This window comes from Astyanax mexicanus, chromosome 14, assembly GCF_023375975.1.
Source record: "Astyanax mexicanus isolate ESR-SI-001 chromosome 14, AstMex3_surface, whole genome shotgun sequence".
Classification (NCBI taxonomy): domain Eukaryota; kingdom Metazoa; phylum Chordata; class Actinopteri; order Characiformes; family Acestrorhamphidae; genus Astyanax; species Astyanax mexicanus.
The window spans coordinates 13,431,419-13,454,717 of record NC_064421.1 but is presented as its reverse complement, the minus strand read 5'-3'; the positions used below and the strand labels follow the sequence as shown (position 1 = coordinate 13,454,717).

The 23,299-nt window shown below is 38.3% G+C and overlaps 1 protein-coding gene across 2 annotated transcripts in view; it reads left to right on the top strand.

Moving 5' to 3' along the window:
- Nucleotides 1–23,299, top strand: part of LOC103024277 (latent-transforming growth factor beta-binding protein 2) — a 164,604-nt gene that overhangs the window by 45,731 nt on the left and 95,574 nt on the right. The window contains exon 4 of one of the 2 annotated variants that reach the window (XM_049463974.1): nucleotides 21,564–21,757. In XM_049463974.1, the coding sequence (XP_049319931.1) occupies nucleotides 21,564–21,757 (194 nt within the window). Of the gene's footprint in view, nucleotides 1–21,563; nucleotides 21,791–23,299 lie in introns of both variants that reach the window. The other variant, XM_049463973.1, reaches the window with a different exon arrangement.

Here is a 23,299-nt window from a genome sequence, read left to right as displayed (position 1 = left end):
GCGTAGTCTTCTCAGAGCAGAATTTAACATGTCTTAGCAGTTTCTTGGTCCTCTTAATGTGGCGGAGCAGCTGTAGCCAGCAGAAAGAAAAATGCTAATAAAACTCTCAGCGAGCTTCCTTAGCCTGCCGTATGCCTGCTCTCATAAAAACAGAGAATAAAAATGGAAAGGACAGACTTTTGGAGAAGGTTATAATGAGTAGACTCGAGAGAATGTTCTCCTCACTCATTCATCAGGCTCTGATCAAATCCACATGTTTGTGGTAAAATATTACTACATGGTAAATTGATAATGTGGATACCGGCCTTATATGTCATTAAAACTAGGGCGGGCAGATGTTGATAAAGTCAATTACGAAGTGAGCTAAGTTTCAGAGAATTTCAGATTAAGTGATGGGATGTAGTAATGGTGCTTTTTTGGATTGAGATTGTGATGTCTTGCTTGGTTAGTGTTTGGTTTATGCTGGAGTATTGTGGTATGTAGACTTGCAGTGCGAGTGTGTTTACATATAGAGTCTGCACATAGAGTCTGCACTCCAGCACAATGCAGTAATAAACTTGTGACTATGAGTTTAAGCGTGCTTACATCTGTATTGAGTAAATTATGTAATAATCACAGTCAGGGGACAATAAGTAGGGATGACCTGGTCTGACCCATGCATGTTTTAATGGATTGCATATCAGAATCACGAGTAACAGAACGCCTGTAAAATGTCTGTAAAACAGCTGAAAAAGTGGAATCTTAACAAACCATACTGACATGGACATGTTTATTTTCTACAGTAGGACAAGGCTCCTCATTACTTGCTGTTCTGAGCCAGGAGTATATAGGTATACAGCCATTTTTAGACCATTTTCTGCTCCTTTCTTGTATGTATGCATCTTTATCTTAATACAAGAGAGCTAACAAAAGATCTGGCCATTTTTATCTGGAGTCTATTGAATTGTGTACTCAGCATAAGGAACGAACTATTAATACCAGTAAAACAAGACACATGAGAATCAATCCAATCTGAGACACAGCTAGAATCAGTCTGAGACACAGCCACAAAACATAGCTGAAGCATTTGATGCTTCACGATTAACAAGAAGCAGAAACGTCACTGGTTAGCTTAGCAATGGTGCACTGCCACACAGCTGGCCAGGAAACATCTGAGCCAAATGCCAAAGCCAAATGGTCAGTTAATCAAATAGAAGATTATATATACTGTACAGTTACTGTTCCCAGTTTGATTAATTCTGTATAGATGTAAACATTAAGCAATTAAGGAACACTGCACTTTAACCTCATGGTCATTGTTTTATTTAGATAAGCCGAATAAGTAAAGAACCAACAAAAACAACAAAAAAAATCAGTATTACTGTCCACTTTGTATGGGCAAAAGTATTGGGACTTCTCCTTAATTGTTTCTGCCAAAATCATAGATACTAAAAAGAGTGTATACTGCTTTCGAGTACCATATTTTTTGCACTATAAGGCGCACTTCAAATCCTTAAATTTTCACAAAAATCGACATTTGCCCTTTATGTATGAATTTTAGGGTTGTAAGGAGCAGTAAAGCCACTTCACTGATGTACAGCCTTATACAGGAGTTTCAGTGGAGTTTCTCCAGCACTGAGGCTGGAGCAATATTAGCATTAGCGGCTAACCGCAGCGCTAGCTCTTTGCCATTCAAAGGTGAGTATATCGGACTGTAGTCTGTGTGTTTACCGTATTAAAACAAGCTATATGGGAGGAACCACTAGCAGATAGCACCCTGGGTAACCGGAACACTCAGGGTTGCTCACTGTAGCGCTGTCGGACGACATTTATTAGCGCTACGCACTGCTGCTAACTGCGCTATTGTAAGTAAACAGAAGCACTTTACTCATCCAATTAGTTTAGAATAGTTTTCAGGAGAGAAATCTGTGTAGATTAACATCCAGCACTCATTTGACTTTGAAAGAAAATGTTTTTAAAAATTACAGTTTTGTTCACTTAGTCCTGGTATTTACTTATTTAAGAGTATTTTATCCTCTTCAGTACCACAGATACTGTGAAGTCCGATATACTCACCTGTGAACGGCAAAAGAGCTAGCGCTGCGGTTAGCCTGCTAATGCTAAAACTGCTCCAGCCTCAGTGCTGGAGAAACTCCACTGAAACTCCTGTATAATGCTGTACATCAGTAAAATGACTTTACTGCTTCTTACAACCTGGCTGGTAAAATTCATACATAAGGCGCACCTGATTATAAGGCGTACTGTCAATTCTTTGAAAAAAAAAAGGATTTGAAGTGCGCCTTATAGTGCAAAAAATATGGTACTAAAAAGCAGGATACACTCTTTTTAGTATCTATGATTTTGGCAGAAACAATTAAGGAGAAGTCCCAATATTTTGCCCATAGGGAGTGGACAGTAATACTGATTTTATGTTGTTTTTTTTGGTTCTTTACTGATTCTGCTCATCTGAATAAAACAATGACCATGAGGTTAAAGTGTTCCGTATACTGAGTATCACAGTGATATCACAGTATTGTGAAATCATCATTATCACAATATTGTCATACTGTGACATGCCCTTTGATTCCCACCCCTCGTGTCCACCATAATTTGGATATATATTGCGCATACAGACTATCGTATGTGTGAGCAGACAGAACAGATTCTAAAGAGTGTCTCTCCTAAACCCCTCACACCACAAACTAGCAGCTCATGTGAGTCCTGCTCATAAGAATGACCACGAGAGATTAAACTTCCCCGAAAGGCTGCAATTTACGTGCATGCTTTGAAGTGACAGAAACCTCTGGGTTATTTTAGTTTTATTTCACCAGCGGACAAAGACCATACCAGTTCAGCCTCTGCGAAAAGTCCCGTGTTGTCAAGAGAGATGCATCACAACAGCTTTTATTAAGCTTCCATTGACATACACTGAGAGGAAATAATATTACAGTTTAGCTGTCAGTTAGGAGTGGTTGACCACTAACAGGACATGGCTACCGCACCCCTACTGCCTAACCTCACGTCTCATTTCTAGTTTCCCAGAGACTTCCAGAAAAGAAAAAGAAACAGATTTTTCCCCATAGGACTGAATGGGGTGCAAAGTTTTGTCACCCGCTAACTGACAAGTATGTTTAACAATATTTTTAAAAGGTTCCAGCAAGGTTAGCCTGTAATGCCACAGAAATAATGTTCTAAGAACATTCTTTAAAAAAAACACACAACGTTCCCTGCTAGACGAAACTTTATGGAAACATTTAAAAGTAACATTCCCAAAAACGAAAAGTTAAAACATTGAAACAAAGTGATGTTGCAGTGATGTTACCAGAACATTTAAAACCTTAAATAAGAACATTTCAAGAACATCCAGAAAACGTGGCAGATTAAACAATCTAAGAATGTTAATTGTACTATTCAGAAAATGTTTTACTAAAACTAAGGAAGTACACTTGTTTTGTAACTACCAACCATCATAGGGTACCACGTCAACCACTGCAGGTAGGACCTGAGCAACAGCGATCTAAAGACACAATATCAACCATCTGGGATATAGTACCATTACATCTGCCTAGCAACACCCTAGCAACCACTAAACAACATCACTGCATCTGAAATACCATAATAGTAACCTCACTGCCACATTGTACCACACCACATCTACTGTCCACTTACCAACAGCTGACACATGGAATACCGGATCAACCACTTAGGAACACAATTGAAAACATAAGGCAACTGCATATCAAATAATTAGTAGCAAATTTATGCCACTCACCTGAGATACATTTACATTTAAGGTATTTAGCAAACGCCCTTATCCAGAGCGACTTACAACAGTGCTTCGATGTTACTTCAAATATCCATAGCTAGTTTGTAGACTAGGATCAAGAGATACACAGAGCTTGATCATGTTTAGAACCCTAGGAACCTTTTTTTTTTTTTTTTTTTTAGTTTAGGAACTCTTTAAAAAGATGTGTCTTCAGTCGACGTTTGAAGACCGCGAGTGACTCTGCTGTTCTGACAACCAGTGAAAGTTCATTCCACCACCTTAGTCCTGCAGCACAGAGAAGAGTCTGGATGTCCATTTTCTGTAGGTTTTGAGGGATGGAGGTTCGAGCCGAGCCGTACTGGAAGCTCTAAGAGCTCTTGGTACAGATCTAGCTTTGACCATCGCCATCAAGTATGAAGGAGCTGGTCTGTTTTTTGCCTTGTAGGCCAGATACCACATCAACTTCAGCGATCAATTTAAAAATGTATGCAGCACAGCAGCCTTTATTAAGATCTAATTGACATACAGTATATTGAGATAAAAAATATTTACAGTTTATGTTGCCCAGATAGGGCTGGACATATGGCCAAATTTGATATAATAATACATTTTAGTTTTAGTAAATACAATCTAATCTCTGAGGTTCCCAAGCTATTAACCTATTAACATGCCTTGACCTGTATACGGGCTACAGGTGTAGGTCATACAAAACCCTTATTCTGTGCAGTAAAATAACATGTATTCTGAAAATTTGAGGGCTTTTAAATCTCCTACAGGACACTTGAAGAAGCTGCCTGTTCACTCTCTACTTCACTTAATCATTTCTGATCAGTAACAGTAATCAATCCAAATTCTGCATGTTTGAAAATAGACTTAAAAACTAGAAAAACAGAATAAAACGAAAGGTTTGGAGGACATGAACTGTTTGATTTGTATTCAGAATTTGTATTGATTTCAAATAGAAGTTCAGGAAAGAGCCAATTTTATGATTTTTTTTGTCAGTTGCAGATTTAATTGACCATTTTTCTAACTTTCTGTTACAATTACAGTTATGATTTTCAGTAATGTTCCTTTTAAAACATACAATCTTTTCTGTAATGCTTAACTGGAAATCCTTTAGGTTTAATGGTGTAATGTCAGCCAGAACATTTACATAAATCCAGGCCTGTTAAGGAGTTAAAGTCTATGAATTTCTGCCGTTTGTGCTGAGCTTGAATGCAGTGAACTGACTGCAGCTCCCTGTAATAAACATCAGTTAGTGATCGATACTGTAAATAGTAAAATAATGAATCATTCACAACCCCAGGCCAGTTTCTATAGGCTGATGTACCTTCATTTATTATAAAGCTTACTTGGCGAAGTAAAAAAAAAATAGCCCAAGTAAAATAAAAAAACTCTGGTTATGTTTTATTATTTTTTGTAGTTATTTTTAATTACTACAATCTTGGCCTGAGGATAATACATTTATACGTAAAATAACATATCCAGTCCTTAAACCAATCAGGGTTACATAGCTTAAATTACAACTCAAGTGTTTCCTTCTATGTATATTTCTAACAAGTCATCTGGTCTTATTTCTAATATATACTTTGTCCATTTATTCCAGTGTTTTTTAAACAAATCCATTCTTATATTCACTGAGAATGTTATATTTTCGTTTCGATAAATCTCCTTAGTTAAGTTTATCCAGTCATCTAAGGTTGGTCCTTCCTGTTGCATCCATTTTCTGGTCAGAGCTTTTTTACTGGCTGCTAAAAAAACAGCATTTATCTATTTGTTCTATGTCAGGGTGAATATAGCCTAAATACAACATCTTACAATCTAAAAGAAACTCCATTCTAAATATATGTTGAAGAGCCTCCGATATATATCATCCAGCCTGAGGACTCATGACTCTTTTATATTATTGTTATTTAAATATTTTCTAATATTTTCTATTTTAAATATTTTCTAATTGTTTTGCTATTAAATTATTATCCAGCTCTATGTACAGGCGTGTTAAATGTTTGCAAGGACCTCCTTGGAAAGAGCATGGGAGCAACTTCAAAACTCCACATACCGTACAACGCCTGGGAAAGCAGGGCTGTCAGTTCGGGGTGGTTGACCACTAAGAGGGCAACTGGGTGTTATTTTTGTGAGTAATAGCGGATCATAATGTGAAAACGGCATGGCTACCGCACCCCTACCGCCTACCCTCACATCTCATTTCCAATTTCCCAGAGACTTCCAGAAAAGAAAAAGGATTAGCTAATCTTGTTCAGTAAGTCACCGCTTGACACGTTTCTCCGTCGTTTCCTCTGGACGTGAGAGAGAATAAAGCTGTGGCAGGGTAAAAAAGAAATACGCCACAAGCGTTTATGATCATTTGATGCTTATCATGTTCAGGGATACTGGAAATGTTACACTGTGTTTTTCCACATAAATCATTATGACAGAGCTCTGGGTCTAAAGAGTGCTGGACTCACTAAAGACAGGACAAGTCGGCCAGTTCTGATTATGTAGGCCCATGTGTTGTTCTGTCATAGAATTCCATTTGTTACTAAAGCAAAATGTGGAAATTTAGAAACGTGTGATGCAACTTTTAAAAAAAGTACTTCAATAAAACCAAAAGCTCACGTTAAGTGGTTATTATAAGCATGGTGATTTTTTTTATGACATCACTCTTTGACATACTGTATGACTGCTTATGAAAGAACAACAATTTACCGCTCAGAAACTGCCTATGTAAAAGTTTGTCATTTAAATTTTGTAATATTAGTTTTGGTAAGAATTATTTAAACAAAAACGACTTATGGTACCTTTAAAGGTTCCCCAGACTTACTTTTAATTTGTGTATTTGTTAATTGATTAGTTAGTTGATTAGTTGGATCAGGTGTGTGCTGTAATTAGTATAAACCAGTGACTGTATATAAACAATAAAACCTGCAGGAAGCACTGCTTTACAATCAGAATTGAGAACCACAGAGCAGCTAAAACTCACTTTCTCTTTTTATCTTTTATCTAACACAGGTTACACTGCTTACCTTTCTGTTTAGTTTTCTTCAGTAAATACACATTTCTAGTTATTTCTGCTTTTTGATTTGTTACAACATAAAAGAGGGCGGCACTGTGTTTACACACACAAGCAGTGTGACTGGACAGGAAAGGATGAGCAACGTTACAGACTCAAGTGTCTGCTTGGATTAAAGCTAGCTTACAATGTAAACACATGTTCTGCACTTTGAAGGCAAAAGCAGCATCATTTGTTTAATGTTGCCTGTGTGACCTTTAGTATAGTGCCCAAAGGCCTGAGAAAACAGATTAAGGCAGTAAAAGCAAAATATGAAGTGGGGAAGCTATTTCTGTAAACACAACACTAAAGAATTGGGTGAAAAAATGCATCTTATAAATAGTTATGTAATCTCAACATGTTTTCCAGTTTTGTGTGATTACATTTATACCAAAAAACAAGCACAGCACTTGACTTAAGACTTAGGAGCACTTAAGATACTTAGTTGGAGGAACTGTTCTTTAGATTTTAAAGAGCACACTGTCCTGCTTGTTGTGGCTACAAACCACAAAACTCAGTAACAGTTATGCCATATGTCAGAATGTTGTTGGAACAATATGCGATAGCAGCTCATCTGTTGCTGCACAGTTTGTTTTGGTCATTCTCCATTTTTTCATCATAGGACATAGTCATATGACACTGCTTATAGTACACTTTCCGACAGAGCTGTCCATAGAATGCTTTGAGCTGGATAATTCTGGTTTAAAAACTCCAGCAGCACTGCTGTGTTTGAGCCACACGTGTTTAATAATAGACATGTTCAGTTTTTAGCTCTGGAAATTAAGAATGCTCTGCTTTGAGTTTGTTTTTTGTGTTTTTTTTTTTTTTACTTCACGAGAACGTTGAGCAAGCTTTGATTTGCACATAAACCTCCAGCAGCCACCACTCACCGGCCGATCTGCCAACCAGCTTTTTGATTGCTGCTAATTATACCGAGGTCTGAATGCCATTTGTATGAATCAGTGGTTCATTAGGAGGGGAACAAGAACATTAAGCATATTGTGTAAATACAGTTAAATACTTTTCTCCTTTCTTTCTTTCGTTCTTTTTTTTCCCCTCTGTCTTGATGAAGTGTCTTAAAGTGCTCAGAGCTGTGAGCTGAATTGTACTAATGCTCCAGACTGGGCTTTTGCCACTGGCAGGCTCCCCGTTCTCCGGTTATTTCCAGACCATTGCTAAATTTAAGGCCTGGGCATGGGTCGCTCTCACTGTTCCTTTGTTGCTGGCAATTTCTGGAGTCCCAGATGAAGCCGGCGATGCCAGAGAGCCCTGCCTGATGTCAGACAGCTTTGTTTAGACAGCCAGTGCATAGCCAAATGACTGTTTCCAAGCCCCAAATGCAGTGCTCATATCAGTCTATTTGTGCATTAACTGACTGATGGCAATTGCTGGGACATAAGATGTGGGTTTTGGAACTTCCAAACAACTCTGGATGAAAAATGGGCTTTGTCATGCTATGGGATTTTCTATGAGCCTACCTCTTGATGTTCAGGAACCATTACATAGCTAAGGCATATTGTGGGTATGGATCTGAGCGAAACAAAGACACATAACCAAACAAAATGAAACCTGTCGACTGATGTGTTTGATAGTGCTACTCATTAGTCAGAAATATAACTTCTTTTTCTTAGTGAAGTTTACTTTGGACCCTGTTCAGGTACAAGTGTGTATTATGTAATGAGGGCAGTATTCTGATTTGTTTAAAATAAAGGTGCCACTAAACGTTCTTTGCACAATGAACAATGAATAACTACTTTTTTGTAGGTTAGATATACACTACCTTGTTTCTACACTTATCAGTTTTCTCAACTTTACTGAACACATAGGAGAACTTTGTAGTTATACAATTACAGAATCATTATTCTCCTTTTACCCTGTTCTAAAATGGTCACCAACACCACATGGTGATGTTGTTTTAGTAGTGTGTGTTGTGCTGGTATGCGTTTAGACACAGCAGTGCTGCTTGAGTTTTTGAACACTGTGTCCACTCACTGTTCACTCTATTACTCATGCTTAGCTGCTCCCCTTGTAGATGTAAAGTCATGGATAGAAGTGTTGGTCTTCTCCCACAAGATTCTACCCATAGGATGTTGGCGATTTCTGATTGGTGGAAGTCCGTCTGTGACACTGAGGTGTTTAAAGATTCCAGCTAACGCGCCCTCACCATGTCAATAAGTACTGAGCATGACCCAACACCCAAATAATTTATATTTGCACTGTGATGGTCCTGTTAATTTTACACCTTATAGTGATTATAAAAAAGTATATGTAAAGGTTATCCATCAATACAAAGGTTGTTTATATGTACAGCTCTTTTATGAGAATAGTTCTTCTATGGTATCACTCAGAGAACCTCAGAGAAGTTCTTGTAGAGCCCCTTCTAAACTGTTAACATATAAGGAAGACGATGCGCTACGATCTGTATAAAACAGTGTGTGACTTGTCGTTCAGGAACAAAAACAGTTGCAATTTATGTTCATTCCTTTTATGAATTGTCATAGTTATGTAGAAACTAGGTCAAGTGTGTTAAGCAGCTAGTGGTTTTATTTCTGGGCTCTGAGGCCACCAGCGCAGTCCATTGTGGCCTAGAGGGCTGTGGTACTGTGGTTTCCAGCAGGCACCTAAAAGCAAACAAGAATACATTGAGATGGAACTATAGAGATGGAAATGAAACTGTTGTAGGAGCTCTTTACCCCCTACCCAAATCCAGAGACTGGCAGACTAACAAAGCCTACATCCTTACTGTGACAACTGAAACTCCATTTACCCACTCCAGCTGCAGAATGCCAGACGTTTTGCTTGGTAAATTTTTGATGCTTATTATGTTTTCACCATATTTAAAAGAAAACTATAAACAGTATTTTTAGCTCTGAGTAAATGTCATTTTTTTAGTTGGACACAGAATTGTACATAATTTATAAACTCTTCATAAACTGGATGTGTTTCCAGCTCGAAGATATGAACTATACAGGGCTAGAATGGTAATGCTATTTAAGAGAACTTCACCTTCACCTTTATTTGCATTGTTTACCAAAATGCTGGCTGCCTTTCTCTGTGTAAAGACTGTGGTACCGTGGTTTTTAACTACAGAGATTTAAAGGAAAATGTTGTAGCAGCTCCTTACTCTTTGCCAAACCCACTGCTGCCATATTCTGGAATTTTAACTTCTTGATAAGCAGGCAGTTAGACCAAAGGGCCACTTAGAACTGTAATTTGGACCACATAAAACAGGTCTGAGCATATTTACCTTACTTCATTTTTGTTTTTTTCTAAGACATAATACTTCTAAGACTTCATCATTTCACAGCTGTATTGTGGGACACTGTATTCATGTCAAAAACTGTGAGATTGTAATAATGGTAAATAATAATAATACAATTGAATTCTGCTTGCTTGTAAGTTCATTGCTACACTCAAGTGCCATTAAATAAATAAAATCAATCACGTGCAATATTTATAATGTTTGGTATAAGTTTGCTATCTCTTAAAACCTGGCTGTTTCACCAGCTGTACAGGGTTAGCATAGTAATGTTAGCTGGGGTCATTTTGACTTATTATTTGTTTGCATTGTTTACTGAAAGACTGTCTGCTTTTCTCTGTGTAAGGGTTGTGGTACTACCACTTAAGCAGGCACCTAAAAGCAAATAAGAATACATTAAGATGGAACTATAGAGATGGAAATGAAACCGTTGTAGCAGCTCTTTACCCCCTACCCAAAGCCAGAGACTGGCAGACTAACAAAGCCTGCATCCTTAGTGTGATAAAGGAAACTCCCCTTTACCCACTGCAGCTGCAGAATGCCAGCCGTTTAGCTTGGCAGACTCATGACCTTTAGTATGTTTTTCACCCTATTATAAAGGAAAATATTCAAGGAATCTCTTTTTTTTGCAGTTGAATGCCATCCAGAATCCAATATTCATAAAATTGTACTTTATTGCCCTCAGTCTACCCAATCTGTTAGTTAAGTGGCAGCAGTGGAGAGAGAACATTCTACTTTTCTCCTCTAAAAAAGACGGCATGTCTGTGCCGGAATGCTAGGCCGATTCTGTGGGAAAGCGGGGGAGCTCTTTGCCAAAAAAAACTGCAGTATGTTCTATTTAAATGTGCAGGGATGTTTTTCTCAGCAGTTAACATGATTAGTTATTTCCCAGGCCTGGTAAAACTCCTTTAGTAGCATGTCATACATCAGCGATGATAAACTAACCCGTCACTTCCAGACGCACTGTTGCACTCATGAACCGCCTCTCCTCCTTCAGGTTAAATCCCAAGGCCTTCATCAGGTGTTTAAGCACAAACCGTCTGGTTTGTTTAAGATCCTCAGTGGCTTGGTTGAGTTTTGGTTTCTCTGCAGTGAGATTTGAACACTGTAAAGCAGAAGCAGACCCGCTGGGTACACAGGGAGGCTCACCACTCACAGCAACCTATCAAGTGCATCCAGATCTCACACCACTATAGGTTTCCCTTGCTGCTTTCCTGCTGAAAAGAAAAATCCTTATAATGGTGTCATTGTAATCCACCTGCAGGTGTTTGGAGAGCTGGAAAAGTGTGGGAAAATGGACACAAGTCACAATACATTCAGAAGCACCTTTCATTTGTTGACATTGTGCATAAAGATGTTCCTAGAAAACTCTTAACATGTAGTTGAATAAATATTGAGAATGGAAAGTAAAACTGATTTATATAATTAAACAACCCACAGTATGATAACAACTATAATGACATATATAATGTTAAAGTATCAGTGCTTATATCTAACACCAAAAACACACCATGCTATAGTATTTAAAGTACTTTTTTATTAGTATATGAAGAATTTTTTAAAATAATAATCATATGACAATTGCACTATTTGTGTTATGTTACTGACTCATGGGATCATACGTTCTGAGATGGTGAAATAAATTGTCATGCTGCTTCCTTTATTTGTGGTGTTGGTATAGCATACAGTATATGAGTAAGAATGTACTCTGAATCTAGGATTGCCAACTGAATAATTCATATTGATCAATGACTAATATTTATTTTTAAGTTGCACTCCACCACACCTCTACATTGAGGAGAGCACTTCTGTATACAGTCCTGGCAGGGAGTGTGGGAAGGAGCTGGCATAAAGTAAATGTTCAGCATTACATATCCTGTTTGGTATCAGTTTACTACTTTTTTCACAAACAGTCTGTTTTCTTGCAGAAAGATGTGAGCTATACAGGGATAGTATAGTAAAGTTCACTGAGGTAATTTAGCCTTAACATATATTTGTTTACCAAAAGATGTAACGCCACAGACGGGAGTCATATATATATATATATATATATATATATATATATATACATGTATATATATATATATATATATACATATATATATATGTATATATATATATATATATATATATATATATACATGTATATATATATATATATATATATATATATATATATATGTATATATATATACATATATATATATATATATATATATATGTATATATATACATATATATATATATATATATATACTACCTTTGTTTCAGTGTTCCTTTGGTTTTGTTCATGTTTCCATGTCAGTAGACGATGTAAGTAAGGTTGGTGTGTTTGCTTGTAGTCTGTCTGTTTTGTTAGTTACTTTTGTTAGTTCTTAATTCTTATTTTGTGTTTGTTTAGTAGATTTTTTTTGCTTTTGCTTTGTAGATTCATTTGTTTAATGAATCATTCTCACATTTATGTCTGCCTTCATCTTTAGAGCGTGACGGCTGTAGTGTGCGTGCCACCATAGTAAACAATGGTTGTAGATGTTCTTTTTGACTGTAAAACCTTTTTTACTTAGCGTTAGCTAGCTACCTTTTTCTATTTTTGCTCACCCTGTCTTCTTTATGTCTCTCTCTCTCTCTCTCTCTTTCTCTCCCTTGTTGGGTGTGTAGAAAGAGTAAGAATGGATTGGGCATCATCACATATCTCCATTTCCTGTGTCTGTGGTTTCAAGTGAACAGCATATATGTGGAAAAATATATAGAGTATCTCTGGTGCTCTTTTATGTAACACTGTTTAGCGTAACATTGCTATTAAGAATTCATTTGTTTTTTGAATTGGCTACATTGGCTAAACTCACTTCATGATCAAATATATCTGTTAATCAGCGCTGTATACATTCGCTTTAATTTGTGCGTGCCTGTTGCTCTGTTGGGACTGTTTAGAGCTGTCGGGCTCGAGGTGTGGTACACAGCTTTAACCACACAAGGCCCATCAGCAACAACATGACTGGGCAAGATCCAAAGATCCATAGCAAGGAGAATGCTTTAATCAATCGAACATCAACAGCTTTTGGGCTTCGTTTCAGTTCAATTTAGTGAGCAAATGTGACGAACAGTTTACTCTCAGAACACACACTCACCAGGGTATCTGTAGATCCTTGAGATATCTCAAAGGTCTTGAATAGGTCACTATTTCTATAAATACTATTTCCTTTTACAATTATACTATTTAAAACGTTTCATTTCGCAGTTTCCAAAATTGATATTCAAGTTTGCATTACCCTAAAAAATCTCTAGTGGATACAGTACTGGTATGGGGAAGTGTACATTTAATGAAAACTGTCTGGATAACCAGAATTTTGCACTGGACCTTGTTTTTAGCATATGTGTCACACCTGGCATCAGAGGCACTTCTATTGCTCCTGCACCTGAGTCTACCATCTCTGGACTACATTGCTCAGGATCAGAATTTTTGTATTTTAGTTTTGACCCTACCTGTTGTTGACCACCATTTTGGATTGTCTCATCCTGCCTGACCCTGCCTGTATGAACCTGTTCAGTTCCATGTACAGTTCAATTTCTGTGTGTATAAAACTGTTCAGTTGTGTTTGTTTGAAATATTGGTTTCTCAGTGTCACGAATGAGGAGGGATGGGCGTAAGTGCAGATATGAATGTATAAATTTAATAAACAAGATAAATAAAGACAAAACAGAAAACAAATCATGGGTAGTGCAAAAAACTCACAAAAACAAGACTAGAATATATATTTAACAAAGACTAAGGAAACTAAGGAAATGTGAAACTTAAAAACATAACTCTTAACAAAGAATAAATAGAACACTAAGAATACAAAATGAACAAACTTGGAACATTTACTAAGATAACAAAACAGACCTGGAGTGAAGAAACAGAGATTCAAGAAATGCAAACTACAAAACCCATAAACATACATACAGAGGACCTGGATACAAAAGACTCGACAAGCAAACACCCATACAAAGGGCTATTTATACACAAGGAGGGTGAGGACCAGTAATGAGGGGGCGGGATTACAAACAGGACACAAGGTGACGACGCTAATGGCTAGGGTGGGGCTAGGGCGGAGACAGGAACAAAAACACAACAATACCACATGGCTGGAAACGCATGACAGGAAAACAGAGGGCAGGAGCACAAGCAACCAAATGAGGGAAAAACACAAGACAGACATGGGCTAAGGTGTGACACTCAGTAAATATAGCAATATTGGTGTTAAGCTTTTTGCCACTTTGTTATTGGTAAATTTATCCTAATTTTGTTTCTAAATTATATTATAAAGGGTTAAAATTCTTGAATTTAATTCCCCTATATCTGCAAATATCCAGACACACATGCACACAAACGCACACGCACAAGCACTTACATACCACAATGCTTACCCCCTTATGTAATTGGATTTGTGCACTGGGATCCCAGAAAACATGACTTGGAGTTCGCTCGGCTCTCATCATGCTCTTATAGTGCTCTGAGGGAGTAATAATGTCTGGAGTGCGTGTAATTACTCTTAGTAATGACCTGTTGGAGCTTTCGGTCTCATTTAGAAGCGTTAGAATTGTGTCGTACAATTCCCTTTTCTTGAGTTATGCACAAAAACGAGTGTATGAGTCAACAAGGGAACAAATGTTTATTATTTATTTGATCATTTATCTCTTTTTGAGGCAGAAAACTGGATATACACAGAGAGAGCGAGGGGCTAATTGAATAAAGCTTTCACTTATTCAATCATTTATCACCAAATTATTCCCCCAGTCTCCTCCACATCATGACTATGTGCATACATATGCGTTCAGATCCAGATTTGATTAGCTGCGTCTGCCATTATACAGAGCTTAAAAGCATTCGTCCTGTTCCCCGGCCGGCTTTCGTGGATTTAATCTTGGCCACAGACTTCTCGATCGCCTCTAGTTCACCCGAAGCGTCCGAGAGGAATCCTCCTATCTTAGTGCAGCAAGCCTTGAAGTCAGGATAATGACATCAAATGAAGAAAATGAGGCCTCTTCCTCCAAATATAGCGAGGGCAGTGGTGACCTCATACTGGGAGGAAATGGATGGGGATTGCAAGGCGAGACATCTGGAGGGGCAGAGCGAGATCAGCCAGGTGTCTCACGAAGCCATGTGGAAAAAAGGCCATCAGGACTGGCTCAGGCTACCACACGTCTGCCAGTACCAAGACTGATAACACCACGTTGTTTTCCTCCATTCACTTCCCTATAAAGAATGTGGCTGGTGTTTCTAGTCGCAGGGAACTGGGTCAGCAGCTGTCTGCTAGGTGTAAGGTTTGTGGCCTTGTTGAAGGATGGCATGACAAACCATTATCAAATGTTGTTTTTTCTGTCTTGCTTTTCATTGTCAGCCCTCAAACCGGCAGTAAGAATGTAGCCTGGACTCTCTGCAGTACAGGGATGTGTCAGGACTCGCCTCAGAAGGTTAGACTATAACAGAAATTGTGTGAGGAATTTTGTACAACGTTGCAGAAGCCTGTCATCCAGACAGATGGATAATAATAGAGTTTCCTGGACCTTTTAACAGTACCTACTGCTTAAGCAGCGCAAGGAAATGAAGGCCGTATCCCGTTTCCACCTGTAGCCCACAGCTGTGGTCTCAGTATCTCCTGTGTGTAATCTGGGTTGGATCAAAAGCTTCAGTGATGTTCTATATTCACTCAATCAACTTCAGGATCCTTATGCCCACAGGTTGCATTTTTAATGCTTAACTGAAATCCTTTTGGACCACTGCCAATGTTTTGAGGCTATATCTAACAGAAAAGACAGTAATCTTTTAAATGTAGGCCTGGTTTAGCTCATTTAACCCTTAGGAATTTGCTGTTCTGTTGTTGATGTAATTACATGATTACGTGCTTAAATACATAGTACCTTTTATAAAGGCTACTTACATTCTATACTTGATTTTTCATTGTCAAGTAAAGGGAAATGTTGTATGAATGTAAAATATCTCCTTCTATACAATTGTTACTTAGGAGCACAGATTCAACAAAACTGGCCAGTAGAATCCTAGAAAAAATGCAACCCGCTCTAATACATGTCCTTTTCATTTGAGGTGCACAAATAGTTGGTTATTTGGAAGTTGGAAGCACTAATGCTAAGCATGAACAACAGTCAATGTTGGGTCTGTAAATACTGATCAATCATTGCTGATTAGTTCTATAGCCTGTTGAGGAGGGGGGTTGGCTGACCATGTGAACCCCCTCATTGCCATCTTGTAATAGCTATTTCCAACATGATAATGCGCAATGTTTCAAAGCAAAGGCATTTTAATCTGATTCAGTGAAATTGACAGTAAGTACACTTTTCTTCTGAGGCTTTTCCAGCCACTGGATCGGACAGAATGAAAATGTTCCTGAATAATTAGCAGGAATCGCAATTCTAGACTGTGAATTTCCGGATGTTCTCATCAAGAGTTTGGACAAAATAAATATTAGAAACATTTTTCTGATGTTTTTTTTTAGGACTGAGCTATTAAACTTTATTCAATATAATGGCAGATTGGTGTTGGAGTTTTGATTTTATTTTTGAATTGAAGAGTGTTTTTGAAAAAAAAGGCCAGGAAACACTTCTGGTCAGAGTCAAATTGGAATTCTCTCAGCTCTGACTCAATCTCTGGTTCGATTGCTGGTTCGGCTTAGTCCCTGATTTGGTTGCTACAACCCCTGGCAAAAAGTATGGAATCACCAGTCTTGGATGAGCACTCCTTCAGACATTTCATTCTGTAAAACAAACTCTGATCAAAAACATGATACAATAATAAGGTCATTCCAAAGTGCAACTTGTTGGCTTTCAGGAACACTCAAAGAAATGAAGAAAAAACATTGTGGAAGTCAGTGAATGTTACTTTTATTGACCAACCACAGGGAAAAAAATATGGAATCACTCAATTCTGAGGAAAAAAGTATGGAATCATGAAAAACAGATAAACAAAAGATGATTCAAAATACATCACTAGTATTTAGTTGCACCACCTTTGGCTTTTATAACGGCTTTCAGTCTCTGAGGCATGGACTTGATGAGTGACAAACAGTATTCTGAGTATTCTGCATCAATTTGGTGCCAACTCTCTTTGATAGCAGTTGCCAGATCAGCTTTGCAGGTCGGAGCCTTCTTGTGGACCATTTTTTTCAATTTCCACCACAGGTTTTCAATTGGGTTGAGATCTGGACTATTTGCAGGCCATGACATCGACTGAATGTGTCTTTCTCCAAGGAATGCCTTCACTGTTTTTGCCCTATGGCACGATGCATTGTCATCTTGGAAAATTATTTCATTATCTCCAAACATCTGTTCAATTGAAGGGATGAGAAAACTGTCCAAAATGTCAATGTAAACTTGTGCATTGATAGAAGAATTAACCACAGTCATCTCCCCAGTGCCTTTGCCTGACATGCAGCCCCATATCATCAAGGACTGTGGAAATTTGGTTGTTTTCTTCAGGCAGGCCTCTTCATAAATCTCACTGGAACGGCACCAAACAAAAGTTCCAGCATCATCACCTTGTCCAATGCAGATTCTTGACTCATCACTGAAGATAACTTTCATCCAGTCATCCACAGTCCATGATTGCCTCTCCTTAGCCCACTGCAGTCTTGTTCTTTTATGTTTAGGTGTCAATGATGGTTTTCTTTTAGCTTTCCTGTATTGAAATCCCATTTCCTTTAGGCGATTTCTTACGGTTCGGTCACATACATTGGCTCCAGCTTCTTCCCATTTATGCTTCATCTGTTTAGTTGTACTTTTTCGGTTTTCAAGACAAATGGCCTTAAGTTGCTTGTCTTGACGCTTTGATGTCTTTCTCGGTCTACCAGTACGCTTGGCTTTAACAACCATTCCATGCTGTTTGTATTTGGTCCATATCTTGGATACAGCTGACTGTGAACAGCCCACATCTTTAGCAACCATGCGTGAAGAGTTACCTTCTTCAAGAAGTTTCACAATCCTCTCTTTTGTTTCAAGAGACATTTCTCTTGTTGGAGCCATGGTTCTTGCCACTCTAATTCGTCCAGCAGCCCTCCAAGGTGTCATGACTGCAGGTGTTTTTAACTGCAGACTAACGAGCAGATCTAATCTGAGGCAGGTGTCCATTTAGGGAAAGGAAATTGACTGGGTGTGTCCTTATTTTCTACCTTCAATTTGAGTGATTCCATACTTTTTTCCTCAGATTTGAGTGATTCCATATTTTTTTCCCTGTGGTTGGTCAATAAAAGTAACATTCACTGACTTCCACAATGTTTTTTCTTCATTTCTTTGAGTGTTCCTGAAAGCCAACAAGTTGCACTTTGGAATGACCTTATTATTGTATCATGTTTTTGATCAGAGTTTGTTTTACAGAATGAAATGTCTGAAGGAGTGCTCATCCAAGACTGGTGATTCCATACTTTTTGCCAGGGGTTGTATGCGCTCAGCGGACTGTTAAAATATGTGATCCGAGAGATCGTGAGGTGAAAAAAATTATTTAGTTAATTATATGCTTTTTGGTTAACTTATCTAAATTAAACATATTTAATAACATCCATCTTCAAAGCATTTTAATAGTACAATGCTATTGAATTTTAGATGAGAAGCAAATTAATGAATTAATAACTTAAACTGGACTTAAAAGCATGGACTTAAAAGCTAGCTAGCTTAGATAGATAGATAGATAGATAGATAGATAGATAGATAGATAGACAGATAGATAGATATATAGATAGATAGATAGATACTTTATTTAGGCATCCAGCAGCAACAACACAATACAATAAGAAACATATTCAAACATAAATTAAAACACAGAAGAATAAAGAAAAATATAAGGCTATAAAAACACGTACTATACAAGGTAAGATATGTATGTAAACAGTGCAGTGCTGTAGATGTTGCTACTGGTCATTAAATAATTAACAGTGCAAAGTGCAATGTGCAATGACATTGATTATGAAAGCTCCCTGTAAATATTGTATATCTCTTACAACATTAAACCATTTATTATAGATTCACTTAAAAACAATACAAAACAAGTTTTTTTTTCAGGAGATTCTAGGCTACTCAAATATGTCTTAATAGTAACTACTCTAATACATTTGTACATTAATAGCTTAGATATGTTGCTTTGCTATTTGATATGAAATATGTATAATGTCTGTACTTTAATATGGTCTTCATCTATGAAGGTTATAACAGCAGCAAAATGCTCCAGTACTTTTTTAATTCTGCGTATTCCGTGTTTATATCTGAATTCCACTTTTATTCCTAAATTCGCTTCATTGTCCGTTGCATAAATTTATGGGCGCCTACCCTGTGAACTACCCTGATGGAGTAGTTAGTAGTGCATTGCTTTGGTGCACAGTCACAGTGCTTTCAGTCTTGCAAGGCCTGTGATTTGTCATGCTGTCTGAACACCTATAATTTGCAGCATCAAACATGATTCAATACAAACAGCCAAGTTTAGCCACAGAGCCCACAACAGAAAGGCTCCTGTAATTTGTTATACCACTGTAATTAAGCACGTACCTGTTGTACATAGAGCATGATGTATCCAGCATGCTATTAAACATAAATCATTAATTACAGCCCTTTAATGATTAGCTGATTACTAAGGCCCGGCATGAGACTGTGAAGCCCTAGAGTGATGCTGGCATCTTTCCCATTGCTGATATAACTGTTATTACAGAGAGCAAAACGCAAGTGCTAACTAGCTCAGTCATCTCATGCTTTATTTTTCTGCTAATTAACACTGACTGTTATTATGTAATGGGATGGTGTAAATATTAAGCAGAAATCCTCGATTAATTAGCCGAAGCCGTGCGCCTTTGACACGCTCCAGATGTTTAGTGAATCACAAAAAATGGGTCTTAGTGAGGTGGAGAGATGGCTCTTGATTTGATTAGTTGAAATTATGTCCAAATCATGGCCTCAGATCTATAGGATCCATTAGCTAATGGTATGACCTAAGATGAAGCGTGTCTTTCCATGCATTCTCACAATCTCGCTCTCTTGCTTTCCCTCACACGCACATACTTTCACTCACATTGTGCGTTGAGGCCATTGCATTACTCTGTTTCATTTGCTGTGAACATGGAGGGATAAAAATGGATTAGGGGATGATGGGGTGTATCTTTTGAGCTATGTGGTGGGGGAACGTTCACGCTTCTCGTGATTTATAACGGAAAAGCTTGGCGAGAGCTGAAGTACGTACTGATCATCTTTCAGCAATTAAATGGAGCAAATTGGGTTTTTGCAGCGACATTCTGTTAAGACGTGTGGAAAATTACTGCTTTAGCGCTAACTGGTGTGAAAATCTTTTCCAAGCACTTGTTGATGGCTAATTTTATGACTGTATAATTGCCTTGCTGGAGATACTCAGTTCAAGCTGGTCAAGCTGGGTAGGCTGATTGACTTAGCTTTGATCTTGGTTTAGAACAGTGTGAACAACATGTCCTAGATGGATAACCATCATGACCATGCTGTTAAACCAGCTAAACCATTAAATTCTAATTAAAAAAAAACATGGCATGACTAATTCAGCACAACTAAATTGATCTATGACCAAAATGACCATTCCGGCCGAAATGGCCAAACAGTATAACCAAAGCATTTGATCAGTATGACCAGCATGACCAAGCTATTGGACAAGTGGAGGAGTATGAGGAAGGTGGGTGATTAGCATGAACAAGTTTGACAGCTGTTTGACAGGTCCCAGTTACAGTTTGACCCAATTGGTTGACCTGTATGAACGGAATGGCGTAGCTGGTGAACCAGCATGACTAACTCAACTAAACATTTTTGGTTGGTAAAACATTCAGTCTGTTAAGTTTTTGGGATGTTTTTGAACATTAAAAAAAATGTTTTTCAAACATTCTGGTAACGTCACTTGTCACTTGTGTTAGTTTTTTATATTTAATTTTTGGTAATGTTCCTTTTAACTTTTCCATATTTTTAGTATTTATCTAGCTGGGAACGTTATGTGAGCGTTATGTGTTCTGTTACATTACAGGCTAACCTTCCTGGAACCTTTTAAAACATTGCTTAACGTTCTTATAATGTTTTCTGTTGGCTGGGAAAGTGGTTGGCCAGTATGACTAAGCTATTTTAACAGTGTGACCAAAGTGGTGGACATGTATGACTCGCATTGCAATGAGGGTTGACTGACATGATCAGTATCATAAGGATGGTTGACCAGAATGACCAAACTGGTCAACCAGCCTGACCAGTGTGGCTGACCAGTAAGTCCAAGCTTGTCAATCAGTGTGAGAAGTTGTCAAAGTTGTTGGCCAGTATGACCAACCAAGCTGCTCAACCAGCATGACAAGCCTGACCAAACTGGTTCAAAGGAAATCAAATTAAAGGAAAATGTTGCCTGGATGGCCAGATTTTCAAAAAGCTTGCCCTTTGAATGCTAGTTTAAATAGCACCAGCAAAAACATTTTAGAAAGAAAGTGATATAGTCTGTACTGCAATCCTGACCTCCAGCTCTTGTGTTTTCCTCTTTTCAGAACGCAGGTCAGACGAGGCTCTCCAGATCTTTCACCGCAGCAGACTGGCTCATCGAGGACCGTTAAGAGGTACCCTTCATCCACTGGACCCATCACCTCCAATGCTCTGCCCAACGGCCACAGCAATGGAAACAGACATGGCAGCCATGGATATACACACACTCAGCATCTCTCGTCCTCCGGTGGCCAGCTGCGTGAGTCCCAGAGCAACGCAGTGTCTCCAGCAGGTTGTAACCCTAGCTATTCCCACACACTTGTTGTCACTAGGGGTCGTATCCATGGGCGTAAATTGTGTTTAAGTACAGCGGATACACTAGTTGATAGTGGGAGCTCTGATATGTCTCAAGGGGAAATACAAATGGGCACATAAATATGGACATAAACATAAGTAGAGACATGAGCAAACATCTATTTATAACTCACTCAGGATCCTTTTGTTGTTCTTCTCAACAGAATCTTTCTCAAACCTTGTCCCAACTATCAGCAGCCATGGCTGCTGCCCACAAACACTTGCATGGGCTGATTCTGTGCTTAGACCCTAGTTTGTGATCAGAATGTGTCAAGATATAATATATCTTTAACTTTAACTTTAGCTCTAGGGGTTCTGTAGCATGGCTTTTAAGCTGGGATATTTTGATCACAAGGTTGTGGGTTTGATGCCCAGGTTCCCAAAGTTGTCACTGTTTGGTACTCAAAGAAGCCCTTTAACCTCTTTAAAGGCTCCAAGGGTGCCATGGCCAATTAAAACCCTGCGCCCAGACCCTGGCTTTCTCAGCTGGGATATATAGATCACAATGTTGACTTTCTGACTTTATAAGTTGGGATATATTAGTTCAAAGGCTGTGGGTTTGATACCCAGGCCCACTAAGTGTCAGTGTTAAGCCCTTGATCAAGGCACTAAACTTCCTGTTCTAGTTCTATAGCATGGCTGATCTTGTGCTCTGACCCTAATGGTCCTTAGCCTCTCTGCTCTGACCATGACTTTCTAAGTTGGGATTTGTTGATCACAAGGTTGTGGGTTTGATACTCAGGTCCGCTTAGCTACCATTGTTAGGCTCTTAAGCAAGGCCCTTCCCATCTTTACTTCAGGGACACCTGTGCTCTAACAATAACTTTTTTTTTGGCTTGGATTTACTGACGTTGTAGTTTCGCTGCCTAGGTCCAACTTTTAGGCCCTTGAGGAAGCTTTTTAACCTTTCTTTTTCTTCAGGGGTTTTATAGGGTGTCATAGCATGGCTGACCCTGTACTGTGACCCTAATGGTCCTTAGGCCGTCAGCTTTGCTGAAGTATGGCTTATCCTGTGTTCTGATTGTAACTGTGACTTTTCTAAGCTGGAACATTTTGATAAAAAAATAAAATAAAATAATTGTCGGTTTGATGCCCAGGTCCACTATGCTGCCATTGTTAGGTCTGTAAGCAAAGCCCCTTACCCTCTTTACTTCAGAGGTTCTGCTAGCATGGTAGAGGCTGTGCTCTGACCCTTGCTTTCTGCATTGGAATATATATTGACCACATGGTTGTAGGTGTGATACTGGAACAGTTATACTATTTAATTGTAAATGACAATTAAATATAACAGAGTTATAAAACAGAGCACAACAAATTGATAAAATCTGCGTTGACCAAACATAAAAACGAAAATAAAGACGACAAGAACTCTGTGTACTATATCTGAGAGCACACCAAAAGTCCATTTATAGTGATGATTTTTGGCCTGTTTGATCCTCACAAACAT